Source organism: Lithobates pipiens, unplaced genomic scaffold (genome assembly GCF_037356315.1).
Source record: "Lithobates pipiens isolate NorthernLeopardFrog02 unplaced genomic scaffold, aLitPip1_a1.2 Scaffold_19, whole genome shotgun sequence".
Classification (NCBI taxonomy): domain Eukaryota; kingdom Metazoa; phylum Chordata; class Amphibia; order Anura; family Ranidae; genus Lithobates; species Lithobates pipiens.
This window is the reverse complement of record NW_027507764.1, coordinates 275,627,121-275,653,119: the sequence shown is the minus strand read 5'-3', so window position 1 is coordinate 275,653,119 and position 25,999 is coordinate 275,627,121. Positions and strand designations below refer to the sequence as shown.

General features: G+C 47.6%; 1 protein-coding gene across 3 annotated transcripts in view; it reads right to left on the bottom strand.

Moving 5' to 3' along the window:
• SLC9A3 (solute carrier family 9 member A3) overlaps positions 1 to 25,999 on the bottom strand; it is a 631,205-nt gene that overhangs the window by 105,362 nt on the left and 499,844 nt on the right. For all 3 annotated transcript variants that reach the window (XM_077491947.1, XM_077491948.1, XM_077491949.1), the window contains exons 11-12: positions 22,403 to 22,518; positions 1,446 to 1,575 (exon numbers count right to left, since the gene is read on the bottom strand). In XM_077491947.1, coding sequence (XP_077348073.1) covers positions 1,446 to 1,575; positions 22,403 to 22,518 — 246 coding nt within the window. The remainder of the gene's footprint in view (positions 1 to 1,445; positions 1,576 to 22,402; positions 22,519 to 25,999) is intronic.

The window sequence follows — 25,999 nt, the reverse complement described above, 5'->3', positions numbered from 1 at the left end:
ACACATGCGGATGATATGTCCGTATTTCATCTATCCGTTTGCGGATGAAATACGGGCATACATTCATCCCTATGGGACAGTGGGTGTCTGCGGATGAACATCCGCAGACACCCGATTTCCTCCGCCTCCGCAACAGTCCGATTCTGCAGACGGAGGAAAATCCTATTTTTCTATCCGTCTGCAGAGCGGATCGGATGAACACGGACAGACGTGCGCATCCGATCCCCATAGAGGAGAGTGGAGAGCTGGCAGGGCGGTCCCCGCACAGTGTGCGGAGACCGCCCTGTCCGCAGCCGGCTCAGCGGGGACAACGGAGCGATCCCCGCTGAGCGAGCGGATCATCACGGGGCGGATCATTACTGATCCGCCCCGTGTGAAAGGGGCCTAACTCTTCTGTTATCTTTATTGCCATTGATTTGTATGTGTTTTTTTGTTGTTTTTTTTCTCTCCTTTACCTCAGAGGTGTTTTTTTTTTTTTTTTCATTCTGCTTAAAAATGTGTAAATCAGTACTGCTTGGACCTTGAAGAAGGGGACATACCCCGAAAGCTTGTCCTGAAAAATTGTATGTTAGTGCAAATAAAAAAAGTATCACGGACAGTACTCAATTTTTTCTGTCACAATTGCACTAATACGGCTACAATCACATTAAGTATGCACTTTCTGAAAGTGCACCAAAACTGCAGAATATAATAGAAGTTTATGGCAAAGCACAGCTAACACAGGAAGGCTGCAGGTGCACTGCACTACACCCACAGCACATCAGAGTGAAAGCAGCCTTATTGGGGGCTCAGAACATTAAGAGTCCATTTACAGTTTTTGCCACCCCTACACCAACAGCACCCCTTTAGCTGCAGTGGCCAGGGGTGTACAACACAGCTGCTGCAGGAGTTATAAGTCATGTCATGTTTGGGGGGTGTAGCACCATTCAAGGTTGGTAGCTAAAGGGGGTAATGACTAGGGGGGTGACTCAACCGCAGGGTTTTACCACCCCCTAACTTTATGTGTGAATGAGTTTTAAGGGTGCTGCTGCTGAAGGCAACTAAAGACTCATCCAACAAGTGCTGCTCCTCTGAAAAGTGACCTGAGTGTGTTTGACAGGTGGTGAGGAGGCAATATGTTGCCTCCCAACCACCTGATTTTAACCCACGATTGCCTTGCAATGCGATTGGTAGTATAGAAACTAGAGGTTTAAATCAGGTGTGAGGAGATGACACTGGGCCTAGTGATCTCTGACTTCTCCCATGTTGTTCAGGTAGATCTCCACCTTTTTAAGTTTTCCTACCCCTGCCCTGTATAAAGGTGTGTTCACATTGCAGCAAAAACTGTTTTTTATTTTATCTAGTTATATTTGGCTAAAGTTCTGCTTTCACAGACATGTATTTTTTATGTAACCATTCCAATACTGAAATTAATGTAATAAAATAATGCACAGAATGTTACTTACCTGTCTTCTTGGTTTGTACAAGTTTTGTTGCAGAGTGTGGTGACTTAACATGTCTTCCAAGTCTCTTATACTTTTTCTACGTTGCTCCAGTGCTTGCATATCTAAGCAGACTGCGCTGGCATTTTCTCTCCTGAAAAGCAGAGATTTGTTTTTTAGTTATTAATGATAGTGATGGGCTGAACAGCCCTCGGTTCGGTTTGCACCAGAACTCCTGAACATGTACAATGTTTGGACCCAAGCTGCAAACTCTATTAACCACTTGCCGACCGGCTCACGCCAATATACGTCTGGGCTCATGCCAATATACATCTGCAAAGTGGCACAGATGCACAAAATGACGTACCTGTACGTCACTTCGTCATAGGCGGCTAGCGGGCATGTGCCCACCACAGGAACGTGACCGCAGGTTCCATGGACTCTAAGTCAGTTAGTGGCCTGCGATCATGGCATGGAGAGGCAGAACGGGGAGATGCGTATGTAAACAAGTCGTTTCCCCATTTTACCTAGCTACATGACAGGGATCTACAGCTCCCAGTGATCTCTGTCATGCTCTAGTGAGCCCATTCCCCCTACAGTTAGAACACATTGAGGGAACACACTTAACCCCTTGATTGCCCCTAGTTTTTAACCCCTTCCCTACCAGTACATTTACACAGTAATCAGTGCGTTTTTATAGCACTGATCACTATATAAATGCCAATGGTCCTAAAATTGTGTCAAAAGTGTCCGATCTGTCCGCCGCAATGTCGCAGTCACGATAAAAATTGCAGATCGTCGCCACTACTAATAAAGAAAAATATTAATAATAAAAATGCCATAAATCTATCCCCTATTTTGTAGACGCGATAACTTTTGCTCAAACCAATGAATATATGCTTATTGCGATTTTTTTTACCAAAAATATGTAGAGGAATACATATTGGCCTAAACTGAGGAAGAAATTCGTTTTTTGATATATTTTTGGGGGATATTTACTATAGCAAAAAGTTAAAAATATTGAAGGAGGTAAATCCCTCTGGGGCTGATGTGGTTAAAGTCTTTGGGACCTGAACTTGAAAAATCAAAAGTCCCCATTTTGAAAGCTTACAACTTACCATGTTATTGGCCAGAAAAAGGGTATGGGGGCCCAGGTACTGCCCCGGGGGGCATGTATTGAAGCTAATATCTTTTCTTTTTTTTCTTTTTTTTTTTTAAAGACAGTTTTTACAGGGGCAATGATTTTAATGATGCTAAAAAACAATAACAATTTAAAATTCCTTCAAATATAGTGCACGGGGGTCCTCTTAGTCTGGCTGTAAGGTGGCGCATCTGTACCATGTAAAGAACCTGCTGCAGCAAAACTGACAAAGAAAAAAAAAAGACATTTAAAATAGATTTTTCCAGCTGAAAGCCATTGCTGGCAATACAAGAATGCAGCCCCCCCCCCCCCCTTTGGGTCTGGTGTGGATTTTAAGGGGAACCCCACACCAAAAAAAAAGTGTGGGGTCCCCCTCCAAAATCCATACCAGACCCTTATCTGAGTATGAAGTCTGGCAGGTCAGGAAAGGGGGGACGAGCGAGTGGTCACATGCAGTCACAAGCTCTCAACATGGGGGTGCTTTGGGGTGGGGGGCCAAAGCACCTTGTTCCTATGTTGATGGGGAAAAGGGCCTCTTACCCTGGGCTGTGGTTGTGGGAGTCTGCGGGCAGGGGGCTGATTGGAATCTGGAAGCCCCCTTTAACAAGGGGACCCCTAGATCCCAGCTTCACAGCTATGGAAATGAGTATGGGGCACATAATACCCCTATCCATTCAACAAAAAAGTGTCAAAAAGAAATAAAAACACACATACAATTTGACAATTCCTTTAGTTAAAAAAAAAAATGTCTGCCCTATATAGATCCATCGTCTTAACAGCACACGCCAGACCCCAAAAAAAAAGCTCCACCCGCGACTAAGGCTAACCTGCTGCCTTCTCTGCCATCTGACAGTTCTTAAATAGGTAAAGGGTAAAGTCATCTGGGACATTACCTGGTGGCATCGCCCCATGTGATGTCACCAATTGGTGCATGCTAGGTTGATGACGTTGCATGGGGTGGTGTCACCAGATGACGTCGCCAGGTGGCCCGCCCCTTACCTATTTTAGAACTGCCAAACAGCTGAGCAGGCAATCAGCAGTTAGCCTTCGTCGTGGGCAGAGCTTTTTTCTTTTTTTGGGTCCAGCAGTGCAGTGGGCGTTGTGATTGACGATGGGTCTACATCGGGGAACATTGTGTTTTTTTTTTGTTTTTTTTAATAAAGGAATTGTCAAAAAACGGTGTGTGTGTTTTTATTTCTTTTTTAAACTTTTTTTGGTGAATGAGTAGGCATACTCATTCACATAAGGGGGGGCTGGGATCTGGGCTTCCAGATTCTGATAAGTGCTCCCTGGCCGCAGACCCCCACAACCACAGCCCAGGGTTGTGGGTAAGAGGCTCTTGTCCCCATGTGGCCTGGTATGGTTCAGGAGGGGGGGGTGCTCACTAGTCCCCTCTTTTCCTGGCCTTTCAGGCTGCATGCTCGAATTAGGTTCCGGTATGAATTTTAGGGGGGGACCCCACGTCATTTTCTATTGCCAGCTAATTTGCCAATTTTTTTATCCATTCAGCTGTCAGCAGGAAAGCCTGTTAAGGACGCAATGGCCAGCTTCCTGGCGCGGTCCTTAACAAGCTGTTGGCGAACATCCTGCCAAGCACACAGAAAATATAAATGTTTGGAAAACACCCGAACATTTATTTCATGTACTGCAAGTTTTAAGCATTTTCTCCTTACTGAAAAAAATTACATAAAAACTTCAAACTTTGTGAAGACAGGCTTTTGTTAACATCATTAAAGCAAAAACAGCTTTACATAGCTCAATCTTTGAAACAGGCCTTTAAACATTTCACTATCTTGACTGGCAATTTATCTGCTATGTTTGTTGAGATAATGACTGATGACTTGGTGTATATATATATATATATATATATATATATATATATCTTCCTATTAAATATGTGTTTTGTTATTTAAGATCACCATAACTAGATTGAAATAAACAGTCCAATAACTACATATCAGCTGTCGGTTTATAATTATCATATCCATACTACAAGTGGAGTGACAACCCACTCAAATATTGTAAAAACTCTCCCAAATTAAGGGTAGCTCCAGTTTTACCCCACATGATGAGCACATGTGTTTATGTGTCTTGTGGCACAGCAATCAAAGCATTTTATGTTGTAAAGCGCTGCGTAAACTGTCGGCGCTATATAAATCCTGTATAGTAATAATAATATTTTAGAGATACAAGGAAGCCCAAATTTTGTTTAACCGCGCCCCATAAGCCCCTACCACTAGTAAGTCTGGCCACACCCACTTTCACCGTTATCTCCCTGTAGTGTCCCTTATTCTCAAGTTCTAAAGTTGATATGTATGACTATGTATCAATAAACATAGTGCAGCACCACCAAGACCAACCAATACATACAATTAATATAAATTTAAATGATTCATACACAGTATATATATATATATATATATATATATATATATATATATATATATACATACACACGCACACACACAAACACACACACACACATATCCAACCAATCAAAATCATGCTACTAAATACATAAAAAAATAGATAAATCTATTCCTTAAATATCAAAGTGTCTCTGTGCTCTTATAATATATAAAGTGTCCTTGTGCTCAGGAGTGCTTCACGTCAATTAATTAAAGTTCTACAACCATTGACCGCGCAGAGGGAGGCATACGACAAAAGTATAGGTGAGGAGAGTGTACAGGGGCTCAGAGAAGCTTAAAAGCTCAACAGTTTCTTTTAAAGCAGCCTTCTCCAGCTTATCTATGCATACAGTACTGCTTTGTAAGATACATTTGTAGCGCCACCCCCGCAAGGGCCACTGTAATATATGGGTCTTCTGTCCCACACCAGTGATGGCTCACCCTCCCCAGGATCTCAGTAACACCAAAACACTGTTTAAACTTTTAGCTGGGCTTTATTAGAACTAACAAAAAGCCCTGAAAATAGATAAACTGATTAACAGAATACAAATATTAAGTGCAATAATATACTACAACTTCTCAGTAAAGGAAAACAGGATTTGTGTTCATTCTCTTTAACCGCCAGTGGGAGGCCTTGCCTGAAATGCACTGAACAAGTAGTGAACAAACTGTACAATACAATACAAAGAATAATGTTCAACAATTTCCCAAAAGTGATATTACTGACTATAAGATCCTACCTAGGTCTTGTAGGTTCTAGCTAACCACTGGCCAGTGGGAATTTTATTCACACAAACACACACAGTCTGCCAGTGTTGGGACCCTTTAAATCCTGTATTTGAGTACTCAGACTTTTGTGAAGTAAATTTGTAATCCACAGAATGGAAAGGGGTATCTTCACAAAGTGTCACAAAGATTAACAGATGTGGAGATCCACCTTCAGATAAAGCTGCATTAACAGTAAATAGGACCTAGCAGCTAGATCCACATACACAAGGATGGCAGAAGATCTCTCACCATTAGATGCACTTGATATATCTTCCTTCCAGGAATTGGTAGATTGATTGCTGTCTCAGTTGACTGGATGGTGATGGGAGCAACACATGCCACAGAAACATCCAAACAGGATAATGATGATGATTGCTGCAGCACTGAAATTGGTCTCTAGAATTCTCTGCATTGTTAGCACATCTTCAGTAATCAGGCAGAATAACACACTGCAAACTCCCCTCTCAAGTGTACACCTTCCTTTAGGAAAGTCACAGGCTCTGGAAGTGCTCAAGAGTTAAACACATGGGATACTTTCTTCTGTCTGCCTGCCACCATGCCAGTCTGTCTCTCCTCCTGTGTCCTCCTCTCTCTCCCCCAATCACAGCTCTCCTGGGCAGCTATCCAATCCTGTCTTTTACTGTTTTTGTTGTTAGGGGTGGGCTTCTTTTTTAGCTACAGCAGGACCCAATCTGCTTTCAGTCCTGCAGCTATCAGTTTAGCCAGAAAATGCAATGCAATGTTTCAGAGAGCAATATTCTGCATATATTACAGAGGCAATACTAAGCCTGTGCTACACATTGAAAGGGAAGTTTTTTTTACACATGATGAAATAAAATGATGGTATATACTATGAAGTTTATTTTGTCCTTATGAGCTACCCTGAAAATCTGACTGTGGCACCAGTGAACTCATGTTTATGAAAAAAAAACAGGAGTCAATTGGAGAGATAGCTGAGATTTCAGGAAGCAACCTGCATAACTGAGCTGATACTGAACTTTGAAAAAAAGAAGGTCCATCTAGTAAAGTGAGAATCCACCGGAGAGTCACAGAGGTTCAGAGAAAAGTATGCCAATGTTCTAAACAGCTAAATTGAGCATTTTCTGCTGTGGAACAGTTTGGGGCATTGTTAATGGTTGTAGAACTTTAATTAATGAAGCACTTTTGAGCACAAGGACACTTTGGAGAAACAGCAGTACACGTATCTTCCCTGGCTGTGCAAGGGAGGTATGTCAAAACAAGCCTTGGCCACTGGAGGACAGCTAGGTCTGATGCTTTAGGCCGGAGCACACTTGAGGGCTGATTAGCAGTTGATGTGGAGGGAGTGGCATCCATGGGCTCAGATGGCCACAACCATCCTACCTCAAGCTCATCATCACTGTCATCTTCTATTGTTGTGGCCTCATCTGGCAGTAGAGGTTGAGACCTAGTAACTGGAACTTGCCTGAAAGAAGATGGTTTGGGTAATGAAGTCTCTGTTCTCACAGGTACCCTGACGGTTTCAGTCACAGGTAGTAAATTATTTCGATGCCAGGTCTTCAGGGGACCCGTTTTTCCATCAGGCCGAATTTGGTATACAGGAAGACCAGGCAGTTGCTTGCAGACAACATATTGTTGAGAACTCCAACGGTCAGCTAACTTATGCTTTCCAGAAAGACCCAGATTCCTCAGCAACACCTTGTCACCCTGCTGTAAATCATGAATCCTAACTTTCAAATCATAATTCTTACTGTTCCTTCTGAGCCTATCCACATAGCCCCTTTCTGAGGTTCTTTCTGAGCCTATCCACATAGCCCCTGTAGGATGTAGTGGAAGTTCTGTCTATTGAGACACCGAAGGCCAAGTCCACTGGCAGACGAGCTTCTCTTCCAAACATCAGTCTATATGGTGAGTAACCCACTGCGTCATTTTCAGTACTGTTATAGGCATGAACCACAGTGGAAATGTGCCTGCTCCAATGCTGTTTTCTGTCAGATGGAAGGGTTCCAAGCATGTCAAGGAGGGTACGATTAAACCTCTCTGGTTGAGGATCCCCTTGAGGGTGGTAAGGTGTCGTTCTCGATTTTTTGATACTCAGAAGATCCAATAGCTATTTAATGAGCCTGCTTTCAAAGTCTCTTCCTTGGTCAGAGTGAATTCTCTGAGGTAATCCATAATGAACAAAGAATTTTTCCACTAACACCTTGGCGACTGTGACAGCTCGTTGATCTCTTGTTGGATAAGACTGGGCATAACGGGTGAAATGATCAGTCACTACCAACACATTCCCTTGGCCACTCGTGTTGGGTTCCAGACACAAGAAATCGATACACACCAGATCCATATAAACCATTGGGGCAGCTCTGGAAGGCAAAGTCTTTCTCTGGATGCAGCGAAGGCAGGAGTGACAGTAACTTTCGATTTCAGTTTGCATACACGGCCAGTAGAAATGATCCCTAACTAACTTAAATGCTCTATCAGATCCCAAGTGTCCATGTTGATCATGTAATGCATTCAGCACTGTCCCCCTATGCTTCTCTGGGAGGAACAGCTGCCAACTCTCCTCTGGATAATCCGAGGGGCCCCTTCGGTAGACCACTCCATCTGAGAGCTGCAGTCGATTCCACTCCTTGTGAACCAATCGAGCCTCCTTTGGGGAGTTCTGGGCGACCACTCTCCAAGGCTTTCAAAGTCAGAGAACAAAGGGGATCTTCTGTTTGATCCTTCCTCAAGTCTTTCTTGGAAAGGATAGGCAGTCCCTCATTCCTCACTTGGGTCAAGTCACAATAGAGCTTTGGGACCCCAACAGTGGTGACTCCAATGGCTTCGGCCCCTGTCGCTCCTCTGGCTCGGTACTCAATCCCTTGACATAAAGCCTGAATGCCTTCTGTCGTCAGTTGAGTCTACCCTTCTGTATGAGTTAGCGGGTCATAGGGTCTCCTTGACAGAGCATCGGCATCCCTATTAACAACTCCAGGTCAGTACTTCAAGCTAAAACGGAAACTAGAAAGTGCTGCCAACCATCGATGTCCCGTGGAATCCAGCTTGGCCGTGGTAAGGACATATGTGAGTGGGTTGTTATCTGTTTTGACTTCGAATTCTGCACCATACAGGTATTCTTTAAGCTTGTCCACGACAGCCCACTTTAACGCCAAAAATTCCAACTTGTGGGTAGGGTAATTTCTCTCAGATAGAGTAAGGCTTCGACTCACATAAGCAACCGGTCTCAGACGTCCATCATGTTCTTGGTACAACACACCACCTAGTCCTTCTCTGCTGGCATCAACATGGAGCTCATAGGGCTTGCGGTTGTCAGCGTAGGCTAAAACTGGTGCATTGGTCAAGCTCCGTTTCAACTGAAGGAAAGCTTTTTCGCACTGATCAGACCACTCTCCCTCTATGGACTCCCGAGGCTTTCTCGCTACACTAATTTGCTGGACAACTTCTGGGACCTCTTGCTCTCCATCATCTCCAGCCCGCAAAAGCTCAGTGAGAGGTCTGGCTATTTTGCCAAATCCCTCCACAAACCTCCTGTAGTAGGAGCAGAACCCAAGAAAAGATCTCAGCTTTTGCACATTTCTGGGCCTGGGCCAAGTGGTAATGGCTTCCAACTTCTTGGGGTCAGTGGCCACTCCCTCTGCTGAGACAACATGCCTAAGGTAGGTGACTGTTGACTGGTAGAACTGGCACTTCTCAAGGGACAGCTTCAATCCCTCTTCATAGAGTCGCTTCAGAACCTTCTCTAAACGCTCCTCATGTTCTTCCAAAGTCCGTCCAAAGACAATTATGTCGTCTAGGTACACTAACACTTCAATTAAGTTCATATCACCAACAGTCCGCTCCATAAAGCATTGGAATGTAGCAGGGGCTCCAGACAGACCCTGTGGCATCCTTTCAAACTCAAAGAACCCCACTGGGCAGATGAAAGCGGTTTTCTCCCAGTCATCTGGATGCATCAGGATCTGATGGTACCCACTTTTCAGGTCTAACACGCTGAACCATTTGGCACCTGAAAGGCATTGCAGGGCATCTTCTATTCGTGGAGTGGAGTACTGGTCTGGAATGGTTCTATTGTTGAGAGTGCGATAATCGATACAGAGCCGTAATGACCCATTTTTCTTCCTCACCACCACAATGGGAGAAGCATAGGGGCTTCGGGACTCCCGAATAATTCCCATCCTCTTCAATTTCGCAATATATTCTCTAAGGTCATCTAAATCAGCTAATGGTATTCGTCGTGACCTTAACCGAAATGGCCTATCCTCTTGTAGATGAGTATGATGCTGTGCACTCTCTGCGCATCCCACGTCAAACTTATTTTTAGAGAAAATTTTCCTCCACTTTAAGAGTTGTGTTTTTGCCCGTTCTTTACATTCAGATGTCATAGGAGAGCCTTTTGGATAGAAATACTCCTCTGGTAACTCTTCCTTGGCTTCCCCCACTACACTGTGTTGTGTGATGGGTGTGGCTGGATTTACCTGCCCTATCATCAATCGGGTCCGAAGCTTCACTGGAGAATCAGTAACATTACGAACACTGACAGGAACTTTTCCATGGGTTCTCTGTAAGGCCTTCATAGAGATTACTTCCGGAATCAGTTCCAAACCTGAATTTGTCTTCTGTGGGTCACCTTCAAGGATAACATAAGGACCAGGTTGGTCCCAATTCAGTTTGACTGAAGCCCGCAAACATGTTACTTCACCTGGCTGCAGGACCTTTTCCATCTTGTCCAACTTCCACAATTTTCCCACTCCTTCTGTTGGGGCCTTTTGTTCATGGACCAAATGCTGGTACACTGAGCGCAGCATCGGATGTACACTTTTAGCTGCATCTTCACCCTCTGAGACCTGAGGAGTAAGTAACCGACTAACCAAATCAGTGTTCGTTCCCACAATCAAGGAACTCCGATTAGCCCCCGGGGGGCGGGGACATACAATGGCCAATGTGTCGGAAGTCTCTTTCTGCCCTACAACAGATGGGCCAAATTCAAGCTTGACCGGAAGATATCTGTCATAGAGGAGCTTCTTAGTTCCTATACCCCAGATCTCTAGACTTTCTAACTTCTGCAAGGGCAGGTGTTTCAGGTGTTTATCATAGAAATCACGGTAAATTAGAGTCACTTGGGCACCAGAGTCTAGAAGGGCTTTTGTGTATACACCTTCCACCTGAACTGGCACTATAGGAGAAGGACCCACCAGCTTGTCAGGCAACTTGCTTGGTTGTTTTGATGCAGCTTGCTTGGCTGTTTGGGCTTGAATCCCTCTTTTGGCCTGGGGCTGTTTCCGTTGTCATCTGGACTGACAGTTTTGGTTGTGGTGTGCACCGATCTCCCGTGATCCGGGACCCGACTCTGAGAGTAGCTTGGGCAGCCTAACTGAGGCTTTGGGTGAGGCTTGGTACAAAGCTTTAGGCCTTACCTGCCCTTCATTTAAGACTTGTGAACTGGAGCGAGTTGACTTAGATGGGCACCCTCACCAGGGCCCTCTGGAGTTTCCCGCCAGCTTATGATGTAATCTTTGTGGCTTTGTTGGGCTGGGACAGTCACGTTGATAGTGACCGATACACCCACAATTATAGCAGACCACTGAACTAAAGGGCTCTCCAGCAGGAACATTCTGTATTGCCTCTGCCCTGGTTGGTTTCAATGTCTTTCCCCCCTCTGGTATGGCAATTCTGGCAGACAGCGATGTCATCAATTCCATCATCTGTGACAACTGAGTTTTCAAAGCCATTACTTCGGACTGGACTTCTACTATGCCCATGGTTCCTACTTCTACAGTGAAAGCCGCATGTGAAGCACTAGCAGGTTTTTTAGCCTTAATTAAAGCCTCTTCTTCTAGGATAGTTTTGACCAATTTGGAGTAAGTCAATGGCTTGTTCTGGTCTCTAGCCCGAAATCTCAACATTATGGGATCCAGTGAGAGTGCTTCTTTAAGAATTTGATCCAACAAAGCTTTGCTTGCATGACTCGGCTCCATGCCTCCTTTTAGAATTACCTGATGAAGGATTTTATCCAGTCGTCGGACATAAGCGGATAACTCTTCTCCTTCATTTTGATAGGTGTGTGAGAACATATAAATTAGCTCAGCACAATCCTCCACCCCTCCAAAAACCTCTCGTAAAGCTTCTAGACACTCAGTGGCTGTGCAGCCTGGCTTGTCCCTTTTTAGATTTCTGATTACATCTGAAGCAGGAGATCTTAGGCTCTCGATTAACCTTTGTCTTTTTACTGTGTCAGCGACTTCCCATTCTTCCACAGCCTGCACTGCCTGATCTATCCAGGTTTCGAAGTCCTCTTCCCCCGATGGCACAGGGACCTTCCCAGAATAGAACCGCAACTTTCGATATCCATAATTGGCAGATGTGGCTGAGTTTTGTGCCAACGTTTCCACCAGCTTTCCCATATCAGTAAAGAATGTAGCAGGAGGGAACCCTGTAGTTGGGATGGAAGTAGTAGCTGATACTCCTGGTCCTGATGTTGTTGAGCTGCATTTTCATGGTGATCATCCAGCATACTTGGCCTTATAAGATGAGCTTTGAGATCTCCTGGTAACTGTATGCTATCTCCCTGGAAACAGGTCGGGATTCCTCTTTTCCATTCTAGCAAAGCATAGCTGGAAGAGGCTATCCGATCAACTTTCAGATCCAATATGAATGTTTTCTGATCAGGCATCAAAGCCGACACTACTTGCTGGACCTGTTTCTCAGTCCAGGTGGCACCAGTGAGACCCATAATCACACAGAGCCCCAACCTGCCATTTTGTTCTTCACACCACTTGGCAGCAATGACTGGGTCCATCATAGTGACTTGGCTGGTAGAGGTACTCATCACTCTGTGACAGGGACCAGAAGGTATCCCGGACGAGAACCCCCACATGTAGCGCCACCCCCGCAAGGGCCACTGTAATATACGGGTCTTCTGTCCCACACCAGTGATGGCTCACCCTCCCCATGATCTCAGTAACACCAAAACACTGTTTAAACTTTTAGCTGGGCTTTATTAGAACTAGCAAAAAGCCCTGAAAATAGATAAACTGATTAACAGAATACAAATATTAAGTGCAATAATATACTACAACTTCTCAGTAAAGGAAAACAGGATTTGTGTTCATTCTCTTTAACTGCCAGTGGGAGGCCTTGCCTGAAAGGCACTGAACAAGTAGTGAACAAACTGTACAATACAATACAAAGAATAATGTTCAACAATTTCCCAAAAGTGATATTACTGACTATAAGATCCTACCTAGGTCTTGTAGGTTCTAGCTAACCACTGGCCAGTGGGAATTCTATTCACACAAACACACACAGAGTCTGCCAGCGTTGGGGCCCTTTAAATCCTGTATTTGAGTACTCAGACTTTTGTGAAGTAAATTTGTAATCCACAGAATGGAAAGGGGTATCTTCACAAAGTGTCACAAAGATTAACAGATGTGGAGATCCACCTTCAGATAAAGCTGCATTAACAGTAAATAGGACCTAGCAGCTAGATCCACATACACAAGGATGGCAGAAGATCTCTCACCATTAGATGCACTTGATATATCTTCCTTCCAGCAATTGGTAGATTGATTGCTGTCTCAGTTGACTGGATGGTGATGGGAGCAACACATGCCACAGAAACCTCCAAACAGGATAATGATGATGATTGCTGCAGCACTGAAATTGGTCTCTGGATTTCTCTGCATTGTTAGCACATCTTCAGTAATCAGGCAGAATAACACACTGCAAACTCCCCTCTCAAGTGTACACCTTCCTTTAGGAAAGTCACAGGCTCTGGAAGTGCTCAAGAGTTAAACACATGGGATACTTTCTTCTGTCTGCCTGCCACCATGCCAGTCTGTCTCTCCTCCTGTGTCCTCCTCTCTCTCCCCCAATCACAGCTCTCCTGGGTAGCTATCCAATTCTGTCTTTCATTGTTTTTGTTGTTAGGGTGGGCTTCTTTCTTAACTACAGCAGGACCCAATCTGCCTTCAATCCCGCAGCTATCAGTTTAGCCAGAAAATGCAATGCAATGTTTCAGAGAGCAATATTCTGCATATATTACAGAGGCAATACTAAGCCTGTGCTACACATTGAAAGGGAAGTTTTTTTTACACACGATGAAATAAAATGATGGTATATACTATGAAGTTTATTTTGTCCTTATGAGCTACCCTGAGAATCTGACTGTGGCACCAGTGAACTCATGTGTATGAAAAAAAAACAGGAGTCAATTAGAGAGATATCTGAGATTTCAGGAAGCGTCCTGCATAACTGAGCTGATACTGAACTTTGAAAAAAAGAAGGTCCATCTAGTAAAGTGAGAATCCCCGGAGAGTCACAGAGGTTCAGAGAAAAGTATGCCAATGTTCTAAACAGCTAAATGGAGCATTTTCTGCTGTGGAACAGTTTGGGGCATTGTTAATGGTTGTAGAACTTTAATTAATGAAGCACTTTTGAGCACAAGGACACTTTGGAGAAACAGCAGTACACGTATCTTCCCTGGCTGTGCAAGGGAGGTATGTCAAAACAAGCCTTGGCCACTGGAGGACAGCTAGGCTGTGCTCCCAGCACAGCTGGAAAACTGACTATGCTAAAATAAATGTGCTCTCATGCCTAGTGTGGTCAGTATGAAATAGGAAAGCAGGACTGGAAAGATCACCAGCTATTTCACACAAAGTAAGAAATGCAAAGACACTTGGAGACTTTTAACACAAATGCAACTGTGACCAACAGTTTTGGGAATGACACAAATATTAATTTTCACAAAGTCTGCTGCTTCCATTTTTATGATGGCAATTTGCATATACTCCAGAATGTAATGAAGAGTGATCAGATGAATTAAAGCTAATTGTAAGTTCCTCTTTGCCATGAAAATTAACTTCATTTCGACTGCATTAGTGAAGAAAGCTTCAGGGTGCCCAAGAAAGTCCAGCAAGCACCAGGACCGTTCCCTACAGCTGATTTAGCTGCAAGATTGGGGCACCGCCAGTGCAGAGCTTGCTCAGGAATGGTAGCAGGCATCTGTGCGTGAGTCACTGTGTGTGAGTACATCTGCATGTGCAGTGAGGAGAAGACTTTTGGAGGCTGGCCTGATGTCAAAAAGGGCAGCAAAGAAGCCACTTGTCTCCAGGAAAAACATCAGGGACAGACTGATCTGCAAAAGGTACAGGGATTGGACTGCTGAGGACTGGTGGAAAGTAAGAGTGATGAATCCCCTTGATGAGCGCTACCATCAGTCCAGGGAAGCCCGGAGCGTAGGACACGCAGGGGGACGTAGAGCAGGGCTGGGCATGACGAGGTGCCCAGTCACGCCCAGGGGGAGGAGTTCCGGGAGGAGCGCGGGTGGGGGGAGCGGCCATATTTAAAGGGGGCGGAGCTGAGGGAAAGCCAGTCTGAGGCCAACGTGCGAGGAGGCGTTTTTTTCACACACCGCTCCTCGTTGCATCTTCAGCATGGCGGACGTCGCAGGACTTCTAGGACTATTGCGGGCGGCGACGAAGACGAGGGGGCCGGCTTGGCTTCAAGCTCAGGTCGCGGCGGCGCTGGCTGGGGGCGGCGAGGTCGGGCATTGCCAGCGGGAGGCTGCGCGCCTGGGTGTCCAGGCCGCCGCTCCGTTATTCTCCGGGGGGGGGGCGGGGGGCCCGCGAGGCTGGCGGAGAGCCCGGGAAGTGATGTTTCTGCCCCGCCGGCGAAGAGGGGCTTCTATTCGCCTACCGAAGGACTGAAGAGGCCTGCTCGCAGGCCTGCGGTTTCGGGGGGCGGGGCCACAGGCCAAGATGGTGCCGATTCCCCACTGCATGGCAGTCGGCCTGGGCTGGATGATCCCCCTGCAGCTCTGCACGGGCTGAGGGGGAGGATTGGGGGGAAGCACAGGGTGAAGAGCTCCGGCGGTGGGAAGGCACGGGGGGGGGCGGGGGGGGGCAGTGGCCAGCATGGGGGGGTTGTGGCCGGGGGTTCAGCGCTGACGAGGGGTGTAGGCCTGGGTAGGCGGTGGGCCCATGGGGCTGCAGGCCCGGGGGGCGCTTTGGGGGGACTACCGATGGATTCAGGCTCCCCCGCAGCCCTGCACGGGCGGGGGGCGGACAGAAGGAGGTCGGCGCCTCCGGCCGCAGCTGGTTCTGCGGGCCGGGTCTCGGGAATCGCCTCAGGGAGGCGGACGCCTCCGGGCAGTAGCCGACGCGGGTCACGGATCCAGAGCGGTGCCGTGGACGGCCCTTCTGTGCAGCAGCCCAGGAGCGAAGGGACCCCTGCAAGGAGCGGTGCTTTGTCGGTGTGCCGCGGAACCGAGGGTGGCCGCACGGCGTCCAGGTCTTCATTGCCTGGGGGGCTGCAATCGGCAAGCGGTCCGGAAGAGGATGGACGTTCCGAAGGAGAGCTGTCGGAGGACGGTGATGTGTCTGGACGGTCGGTTCCTGCACAGGCGGTCGGCGCAACGGCTGTGGGGGCGGCTCCCAGTCAGCCCGGTAAGTCGAGTGACAACTCCGTTTTTACTAATGCATTGCAATGTTTGTTGGGGGTGGTCTCGGGGGGTGGGGGCCAGGCGGTCCCCCCGGCTGCGCGGGTGGCCGCCACGTGCCAACCGCGGGTTGGGACTGGGACGGGGGCCACGGGATCTGGGGGTCAGTTGCAGGAACTGCTGGAGGGTTTGAGGGCGTTGGTGGGTCGCTTTGATGGGGGTACGGGGCAGTCCGTGGGGGAGGTTCCTGGGGGTGGGCCGGTTTTGGGTGTGGGGGTGACTCCCTCTGGGGGGGGCGGAGGTTTCGCCCCACCTGGGAGCGGCGGCTGCTCCCCCGGGGGCGCCGGCGGTGGCGGACGCAGGGGCGGGTTCCAAGGGGTCCGCGGAGCCGTCCGTTAGGTCGGACATTGTGCGGATAGCGGACGCGGCCAAATGTGAGATGTATGTGTGCTTCGAGGGGCCCTTGGGCGCACATTTAAAACAGGAGGTCAGGGATAAAATTGTCAAGGGGGAATACGTGGAGATATTTTCACTATTGCCCCTTGAGAAGTTTAACTTGGATCGGGTGAAGCCGGACGATTCCAAGAAGGAAGATGAAGAGAAGAGGCGTTATAGATTGATTCCGCGAACGTTTGCCAACTGGTTGCAAGCGTTCGCGATCATGGCCAGCGTCATAGGAGAAAAGTTTTGTTATATGGAGGCTATCGGGGAGGCTTACAGGGTTTATGGGGGTACTGCTTGGTTGAGGTACGACGAGCAGTTCCGCCAGCGTCGGGCGGTCCGGCCCACGCTGCGCTGGGACCATAAGGACATTAGCCTCTGGATGAGGCTCATGGCTGCTGCACGGACGCCTTCGCAGTTATTTCCAGGGGGGGCCGGGGGTAGCCACTCCTCAGGATCGCCGGCCGGAAAAAAGTGGGGAGTGTGCTGGCAAATTAATGAAGGCACGTGCAAATTCGGGGGAACGTGCAAGTTTAAGCACGAATGCTCGGGGTGTGGGGGAGCCCACACCTTCGCCCGGTGTTTTAAGAAAGGGAGACATCCCGGAGAGCCTGCTCACAAGAGGGACGACTCCGGTGATGTGGGAAAGGATGCAGCCTTTGCTAAATAGATACCCGGACCGGGCTGTGGCAGGGTTGCTGGGGGCCGGCTTCCGCCACGGTTTTAGGATTCCTTGTGGGTTGTCGGTGGTCCCTTTGCAGGCCGGGAACTTGCGGTCGGCGTTACAACATCCTGGGGTGGTGTCGGAAAAATTGGCTAAAGAAGTGGCATTGGGGCGCGTAGCGGGGCCGTTCACGAGCAAGCCCATTGGGGATTTGGTGGTGTCACCATTGGGGGTGGTCCCAAAAAAAGAACACAACAAGTTCCGGCTGAGCCACCATCTGTCCTTCCCGAAAGGGGGGTCGGTGAATGATTTCATTGACCCGGAGGCGTGCACGGTGTCCTACACGTCGTTTGATGCTGCGGTGCATTGGGTATGGCGTTACGGGAAGGGGCTGTTGATGGCGAAGTCGGATGTGGAGGCGGCGTTTCGGTTGCTGCCAGTGCACCCCGAGAGTTTTCGATTGTTGGGATGTTGCTGGCAGGACCGTTTTTATGTCGACAAATGCCTGCCCATGGGTTGCTCCATTTCCTGTGCGATGTTTGAGGCGTTTAGCTCATACTTGGAGTGGGTGGTACGGGACGTGTCGGGTGTGGAGTCGCTCATACATTACTTGGACAATTTCTTGTGTGTGGGCCCTCCTTCTTCGAATGTGTGTGCGATTTTGCTTTCTACGTTGCAGCACATGGCGTAGAGCTTCGGCGTGCCATTGGCTGCCGATAAGACGGAGGGTCCTAGGACTGAACTGAGCTTCCTTGGCATCATGATCGATTCTATGGCTATGGAATGCCGGTTGCCTGAGGCTAAGTTGGTGGACTTACGCGGGGTCATCAGGGAGATTCAAGGTCTGTGAAAGGTTCGGTTACGCTCGTTGCAATCGTTGTTGGGCAAGCTTAATTTTGCTTGCCGGATTATTCCCATGGGGAGGGTTTTCTGTAGACGGCTGTCTGCGGCGACGGCGGGGGTCGCTTCCCCAACTCACTTCATTCGCCTCACCAGGGAACACAGGGAAGATCTGAAGGTGTGGTATCAGTTCTTGGCTGAGTACAATGGCAGGGCAATGTGGATGTCGGGCCCGGTGAGCAATTTCGATGTGGAATTGGTCACCGATGCGGCAGGGTCCACGGGGTACGGGGCCTTTTTCCAGGGACGGTGGAGTGCGGAACCCTGGCCTCGCTCCTGGGTCGCAGCGGGCCTTGTGCGGAATCTGGTACTGCTGGAACTGTTTCCGGTAGTGCTGGCTTTGGAACTGTGGGGGGAGTCGTGGCGGGACCTTAAGCTTAGGCTGAACTGTGACAATATGGGGGTGGTGCAGGTCATCAATAGTATGTCGGCGTCTTCACAACCTGTCGTTCGGCTGATGCGACAGTTAGTGTTGCGTTGCATGCAATTGAACGTGTTTCTTTACGCTGTGCACATCCCGGGGGTGGAGAACACGCTGGCTGACGCTTTGTCTCGCTTTCAGTGGGACAAGTTCAGGGCCTTGGCTCCGGAGGCGGACGAAGAAGGCAGGGATTGCCCGGGCTGGATGTGGGAGCTGGTATTGGAATCGCCGCAGGATGGATCCGGAGGTCGGTGAGTGGCGTGACGTGGGGGGCCTATACGAGAGTGTGGCAGGAATGGTCGGCTCTGGTGCAGGAGGCGGGAGTGGAGCAGGATGGGTCGGCCATGCAGCTGTTGGTCCTGTATTTTGTGTCCAGAAATATGGAAGAAGGGCGCTCGGTGTCGTCTATCGAGAAGAAGCTGGCGGGTTTGGCGTTTTGGTTCAAATTGGGCGGACAGGCAGATTGGACGAAGGGTTTTTGGGTGCGGCAGGCGCTCAAGGATTACCGGAAGGCTCACCGGCGACCGTATACGCGTAGGCCTATTACTTTTGCTAATTTGCTGGCCTTGTTGCAACAATTGGGGTCGTGTGTTCATCCTCTTATGAGGTGTCGCTGTTTTCGGCGGCCTTTTCATTAGCGTTTTTCGGGGCGTTTCGAGTAGGGGAACTGGTTAGCCCGTCTAGGGCCGTGGCGGGGGGGTGTTGGTGGAGGATGTACTCATCGGGGTGGATAGGTTGTCGGTGGTGCTGCGTAAATCGAAAACTGATCAACGGGGAAAAGGGGTTCGGGTGTGTTTGTTTGCGTTGCCTGGGTGTGCAGCGTGCCCGGTGGAGGTGGTGGGGTGTTTTCTCCGTAGGAGGGTGGTTGGTGGAGGGCCGTTGCTGGTACACGAGGATGGGTCTTGTTTGTCTAGATTTCAATTCGTGGCGGTCTTGAGAAAATGTCTTGGTAACCTGGGGATGGACGGTTCGGCATACGCCTCGCACTCCTTCCGGATCGGGGCCGCCACTGAGGCGGCCAGGTGCGGGTTGGACGAGGCTGCAGTGCGTAGGTTGGGGAGATGGGAATCGAAACGATTCCGCAGTTACGTTAGGCCAGGTTTGGTTTGGGAATGAATTTTCTGTAAAAAACACGTAAAAAAAAAAAAAGGGGCAATGTGATGGGGGTGGGGGGTATTGCTTGCTGTGTTCGCCTGGGGTTGTCCATTATTTTGTTTGGTCTTTTCGTTTCAGATGGAGGTTACTCACGCCTTGTCTGGATCGTGGGACATTCTTATGTTTTCTGGGGAGCCAGGAGAGGGGACGCCAGACCTGAGGGGAGGCAGTTGGGGATATCTCGGATGGAGGCTCAGATCAGGTGGCTGGGTAGGCCTGGGATGATGTGGGGGGGTTGTCCCGGAGGTTAAGAAATATGTGCGGTTCGGCGGGCCGCCAGATGTGTTGGTGATACACGCGGGGGGTAATGATTTGGGGGTGCGGACAGTCAGGGATCTGATCGTGGACGTAAAGTCGGATCTGGGGTACCTGCGTTCGGCATTTCCGAACACATTGTTGGTGTGGTCCGATATATTGGCTAGGACCGTGTGGCGCATGGCTAGGTCCGTAGACAGGCTCAATAAGGCCAGGATTCGGGTTAACAAGGTGGTTGGGAGGTTTTTGGTCCGGGAGGGGGGTTTGGTGGTACGTCACAGGGAGCTGGAGCAGAATGTCGGCCTTTACCTACGGAGGGACGGAGTGCACCTTACCGATGTGGGACTTGATCTGTGGTCCCTGGGATTGCAGGGGGGGATAAAGCAGGCCCTGCGGGTGTGGAGGGGCCCTCTAGGTTGAGGTGTCATCCTATCAGGCTGTGGCGGTGTTTTTGTTTGTTGGTCAGTGACGGGAGCGGTAACGGAGGTGACAAAATGGGGGTGGGGGGCTCATCGGTAGTACGGCCCCTCCGGTGTATTCATCAAATGGTTGGTGAATACCAGTGGTTGCACTGCGGGAAAAGGGGGTGTCTCCGAGCGGCACAGCTGGAGGCCTATGATGGTTGATAAAGGTCCCGCAGTGTACTGGTGTGGTTTAGAGGGATATATATATATTCGGTGAAAGAGGAGATGGCTACGTCACTGACCAATAAACGTGGGTGGAAACATGTTGTTTCTCATGGTTGTTATTACTTTGTTTTATAAAGTTATTTTGGAGTTTTATGTTATCTGGTTAATAAAAGGCTGTTATGGCCATTTATACTCCATAAGAATGGTGTGGTCTCTTATTTTAAAGAAGGTAAAAGGGGTATGATGGGTCTGTAACAGTTAGAAGGAAGTTATCTGGGTTACACTAGTCAAGGAAAGGCCGGAGCGTAGGACACGCAGGGGGACGTAGAGCAGGGCTGGGCATGACGAGGTGCCCAGTCACGCCCAGGGGGAGGAGTTCCGGGAGGAGCGTGGGTGGGGGGGGCGGCCATATTTAAAGGGGGCGGAGCTGGGGGAAAGCCAGTCAGAGGCCAACGTGCGAGGAAGCGGTTTTTCCCACCCACCCTCCCTTTGTGTTGGATCGTTTAACCTTTCTTTTGTTTTGTTCTTGCAGGTATGGTTCCGCAAGGTCGTCATGACAGCTGGGGGGGGAAGTTGGGCGGTGTTTTTGTTTGTTGGTCAGTGACGGGAGCGGTAACGGAGGTGACAAAATGGGGGTGGGGGGCTCATCGGTAGTATGGCCCCTCCGGTGTATTCATCAAATGGTTGGTGAATACCAGTGGTTGCACTGTGGGAAAAGGGGGTGTCTCCGAGCGGCACAGCTGGAGGCCTATGATGGTTGATAAAGGTCCCGCAGTGTACTGGTGTGGTTTAGCGGGATATATATATATATATATATATATTCGGTGAAAGAGGAGATAGCTACGTCACTGACCAATAAACGTGGGTTGAAACATGTTGTTTCTCATGGTTGTTATTACTTTGTTTTATAAAGTTATTTTGGAGTTTTATGTTATCTGGTTAATAAAAGGCTGTTATGGCCATTTATACTCCATAAGAACGGTGTGGTCTCTTATTTTAAAGAAGGTAAAAGGGGTATGATGGGTCTGTAACAGTTATAAGGAAGTTATCTGGGTTACACTAGACATGTGTCATGCCAACAGAAAAGCATTCTGAGACCATTCATGTTTGGGGGTGGGCTCACAGACAAATTTCCCTAAGAAAACAGCCATGAATAAAGAATTGTAACACTTCAAATAATGACTCTTTGCCTAAACTTCATGTCATTGTCAATTAAAGCCTTTGAGAGATCTAAAAACACTGAAACAGCAAGCTTTGTGAAAATTAGTATTTGTGTCATTCTCAAAACTTTTAGCCATAGCTGTACATGGTATAATAGACAGATATCAGGAGTATGAAATGTTAGGGTCACATATTCTTTAGGTAGTGGATGTGTATGGATGATTTTTGGAGTCTAAGGATATTGTTTAGTGTCACTTTAAGCAGATCAGATGTAGTTCAGCTGCACCTACATTTAATTCAGAATGATTTAGGAGCGTCCCTTTCACATAGACCTGATGATTCCTGTCATAAAAACTGATTTAAAAAACACATGAAAACTGAATTCTATTTCATCAGTTTTCATCTTCTGTCTTCAGTTCAGTTCAGTTTACGTCAGTAAACAGGTTTTTCAGATGTCTGTTTTTTCTGAAGATATAAAATGTATGCCCATTTATATCCGCCTCCTCATTCTGTCAAGCCACACACATTGCACACCTGGATGGTTCTATTTTGCATTGGTATGTATAATATGAGAAATTCAACAAATTTGTCTAAGGATATAATTGAAAAAAATCAACTTACAAAAAATAGGACACAGATGGCTCTGATACAGAGGGACGAGGACTGCTAAAATCAACATTTGCCATGTTTTCCATGCTTGGTGAACGAATAAATGCCAAAGAACCTCTGCGTTCCCCCTAAAAAGAATAAAAGAAAATTACGTATAAGTAATTCCAAACGTTTCAGGCTTTGAATTACAGTGTCACTATTTATTTCTCAATATGTCTTTCTACAGTAGAAGATCAATACATTATAATTGTAAAATTGTACCTATAAATATTAGTGTAATTTTTAATGTAACAGAATGTATGTAAAAAAGTGTCCATTTAAGGGTATGTTTTTACTTTCCATAAAACCACTCACCCTCTGAATCCGACCCATCTAAGTGAATGAGGCCACTCTGCAAGTGCTAGTGTGGAGTTCAAGGAGTTAAAACAGACAGCGAGGAGGCAAAATAGTACCCCCTCACTGCCTTTCAAACTCTCTCTGAAGATCGATCTGAATGCAGATCACTCTTCAGAGACCAAAGCTAGTGTAAATGAGCCATAAAGCTAGGTTCATACCATTGGGGCTCTGTGCAGGTGCGTCTGTATGGGTACAGCAGCCCATTCATTTGAATAAGCTACTGATCCTGCTGGAAATCCAGGGAAAAGATCTCCAACCCTTTTTTCAAAATGTATATTTAGGATAGTCACAGGGAATAGCAAATGTGCTGCGTTTTCAGATGCTTGGGTGCCATTATGACTATGTATGCCATGTGTTATCTCAAGCACAAGTTGGCATTGTTCACACCCTCTTAAATAACAAGAAACAGCCAACCCATTGATGCTCAAGGCAGTGGCATACCAACTGGGGGCGAGGAATGGCGGTCCGCCCCGGGTGCCACACACTGCTGGGGGTGTCAGGTCGGCGCCACCCCATGAGTGAAGTGGTGAAAGTGGGGCGGACTCAGGCTGTGACAGGGTGCGGGGTTGCCCGAGCAGGGTGTTGAACTTACCACTACCCGGGTGACATCCAGAGCCAGCTGAACGGTGCAGAAGAAAGATGACACTCCCTCCTCTACCACAGGAGGAGAGAGAGACAGTGAGCAGTGTTGAACAGAGGAACTGCTGGAGTTAAATTTTTAAGTTAACCAGCGGGTGATTGGTTGCTAGGTGATCCTAGCAACCAATCATTAGTTTGTTAATATGAAAAATGAACTCCAGCAGTTCCCTTCCTCTCTTCAGCGCTGCTGTATCTCTTCCTCTGGCTGCATAAAGGAAGGGGCTGGAGGGGTCTGTGTAACATGCAGGGGAGCAGGGTGCTGTGTAATATAAAGGGGTCCAGAGGTGCACGGTGCTGTGTAGTGTAATGTAAAGGGGTCCAGTGGTGCAGGGTGCTGTGTAAAGGGGTCCAGAGTGCTGTGTAATGTAAAGGGGTCCAGAGTGTTGTGTAATGTAAAGGGGTCCAGAGGTGTAGGCTCCTGTAATGTAAAGGGGTCCAGAGGTCCAGGGTGCTGTATAATGTAAAGGGGTCCAGAGGTGCAGCTGTGGAGAGGGGGTACACAGTAGTGACAAAGATATTGGGGCATGCAGGGGGCACAGTGGGGTATTTTTACAATTTAACGTGGGGGGGTGCCAGATATAGGATCCGCCCCAGGTGCCAAATGCTCTAGGTATGCCCCTGGCTCAAGGGACTTTTGCTGAGAAATGCTAAAACAATTAATCATATAATGTAAATTGTTTATTACAAAAATTATTTAAAAAATCAAGTTAAAAACATGTGCTGTTTGTAAATTTGCAGGTATCCATTGAAGAATATTCACAGTAACATATCAGCCAGTCACAGGCTATAGGATGGCTGGGCTATATCATTGATATATTTGCAGCAATTATTCTCAATGCTTTTTAGGAAACTAAGTTCACTTCCTCAGGGAAGATAATATAAATACTCAAACTGGCTATACATGGTTGAAAATCATTTAAAAAAACGTCATATTTGATAAAGATCTGATGAACATGCATGCGATAACGTCATCATTGTATGAAAATATTTCCCCCAATTGTTGACATATTGATCGCTAACAACATAAATGGTACATTTTCATTGATCAGTGGAAATTATGTAACATTTTTTGGACCTTTGTGAACACTTTCACTGAATTTAAAATAAGGATCTTAATTTTCTTTGTGTCAGGGCTTGGCTCTCAGTCCTTCCTTCTCTGTGCTCAGGTTGCTCAGCCGTCGGTTAATTGCCAGAAGTCGTCGTTCCTCAGTGGCTCACCTGTTTATCATCTCCTGCTTGTCAGTCAAGCCCACAGCCAGCCCCTCCTGGCTATTTAAACTACCAGGTTAATTTCATCAATTGCCTTTGCCTTGGTCAAACCTATCTAGAGACTCTCTGCTGTGTTCCTATTGAAGACTTGCCTGGCTGGCATCCCTTTTGGTTCCTGATCTGCCTCAGCTGCCTCTGACTATGCTGATCTCTGGCTCACCGATTTCTTGACTTGTTCAGACTACCTGATTTGGCTGCCGAACCCTGTCTATGTTTTGAGTACGATTGCCACCTTTTAAAAAGGTGTGATTTTTACAGCATTTTCTGTCTCCATCTGTTTCATGGTTCCTGACAGTAGGTAATATTTTTTCCAGGTTGAATGAGCAGGACCACTGCATTGATCAGTTTGCCATAGCATTGCAGATACTCCTGATTCACACTGCTCACCTGGACCCTCGCACTGTTGCTGTTCTGGTACAACCTGTGTTCCAGTCTATGTGCAGGCACCCACCTCAAATATTACCTCTGTAAGGAGGTATATCTGGTTCCTCTCCCTTTTCCCCAGCGATTTTGGGGTGATCCAGTTCAATGCAGAGGGTTTCAAAACCAGGTTGGGATGTACTTTGAGATGCTGCCCCAGGCATTTCCCACAGGCAGAAGCAAAGTAGGCTTTATCATTTTTTTGCTTTCTGATAGAGCCTGGGCAAGCCCTCTGTGGGAGACACAAAAACCCATTGTCCTGAGTTATTCAGAGTTTGTGGCTTCCTTTAAAAGGGTATTTGATGTTCCCACATGCTCCACTTTTTCTGCCAAGAGCCTCATGTCCATCAAACAGTAAGAGACTTGTTGCCGATTACGCAATTTAATTCCGTACTTTGGCAGCAGAGGTCGCTTGGAACAATGGGGTCCTCGTGGCTGCCTTTTCTCATGGTCTCTCAGATAACATCAAAGATGAGATAGCAGCCCGAGACATATCTAGAGATCTGGAGAAGTTTATCATGGTTGCCATTCTCGTTGACTCCAAACTCCGAGACTTTCCTTTAAGTACATTTGGCTCTATGCTTTGCAGTCCGACCCTTGCCTCCCTCACCTCCCATGCCTCCTGGTATCGAGTCTGTCTGTGATTTAGAATCTAAGCAGTTGGGCTGCTCAAGTCACATGGAGCAGCAGTATCGAAGTGGATCACATCCAAAGTGACCAGGGAAACCATAGATTAGTCATGTTCTTCCTGACTTCCTCTGCAACTGCGGAATAGCATCACCCGCAGGGGAGAAAGTAGACGGCACCTGCCTATATTCCCCCCTTTTTAACAGATGCTGTCCACAGCATCACAACCACATGAGACAACAGTAATACCAATAAACA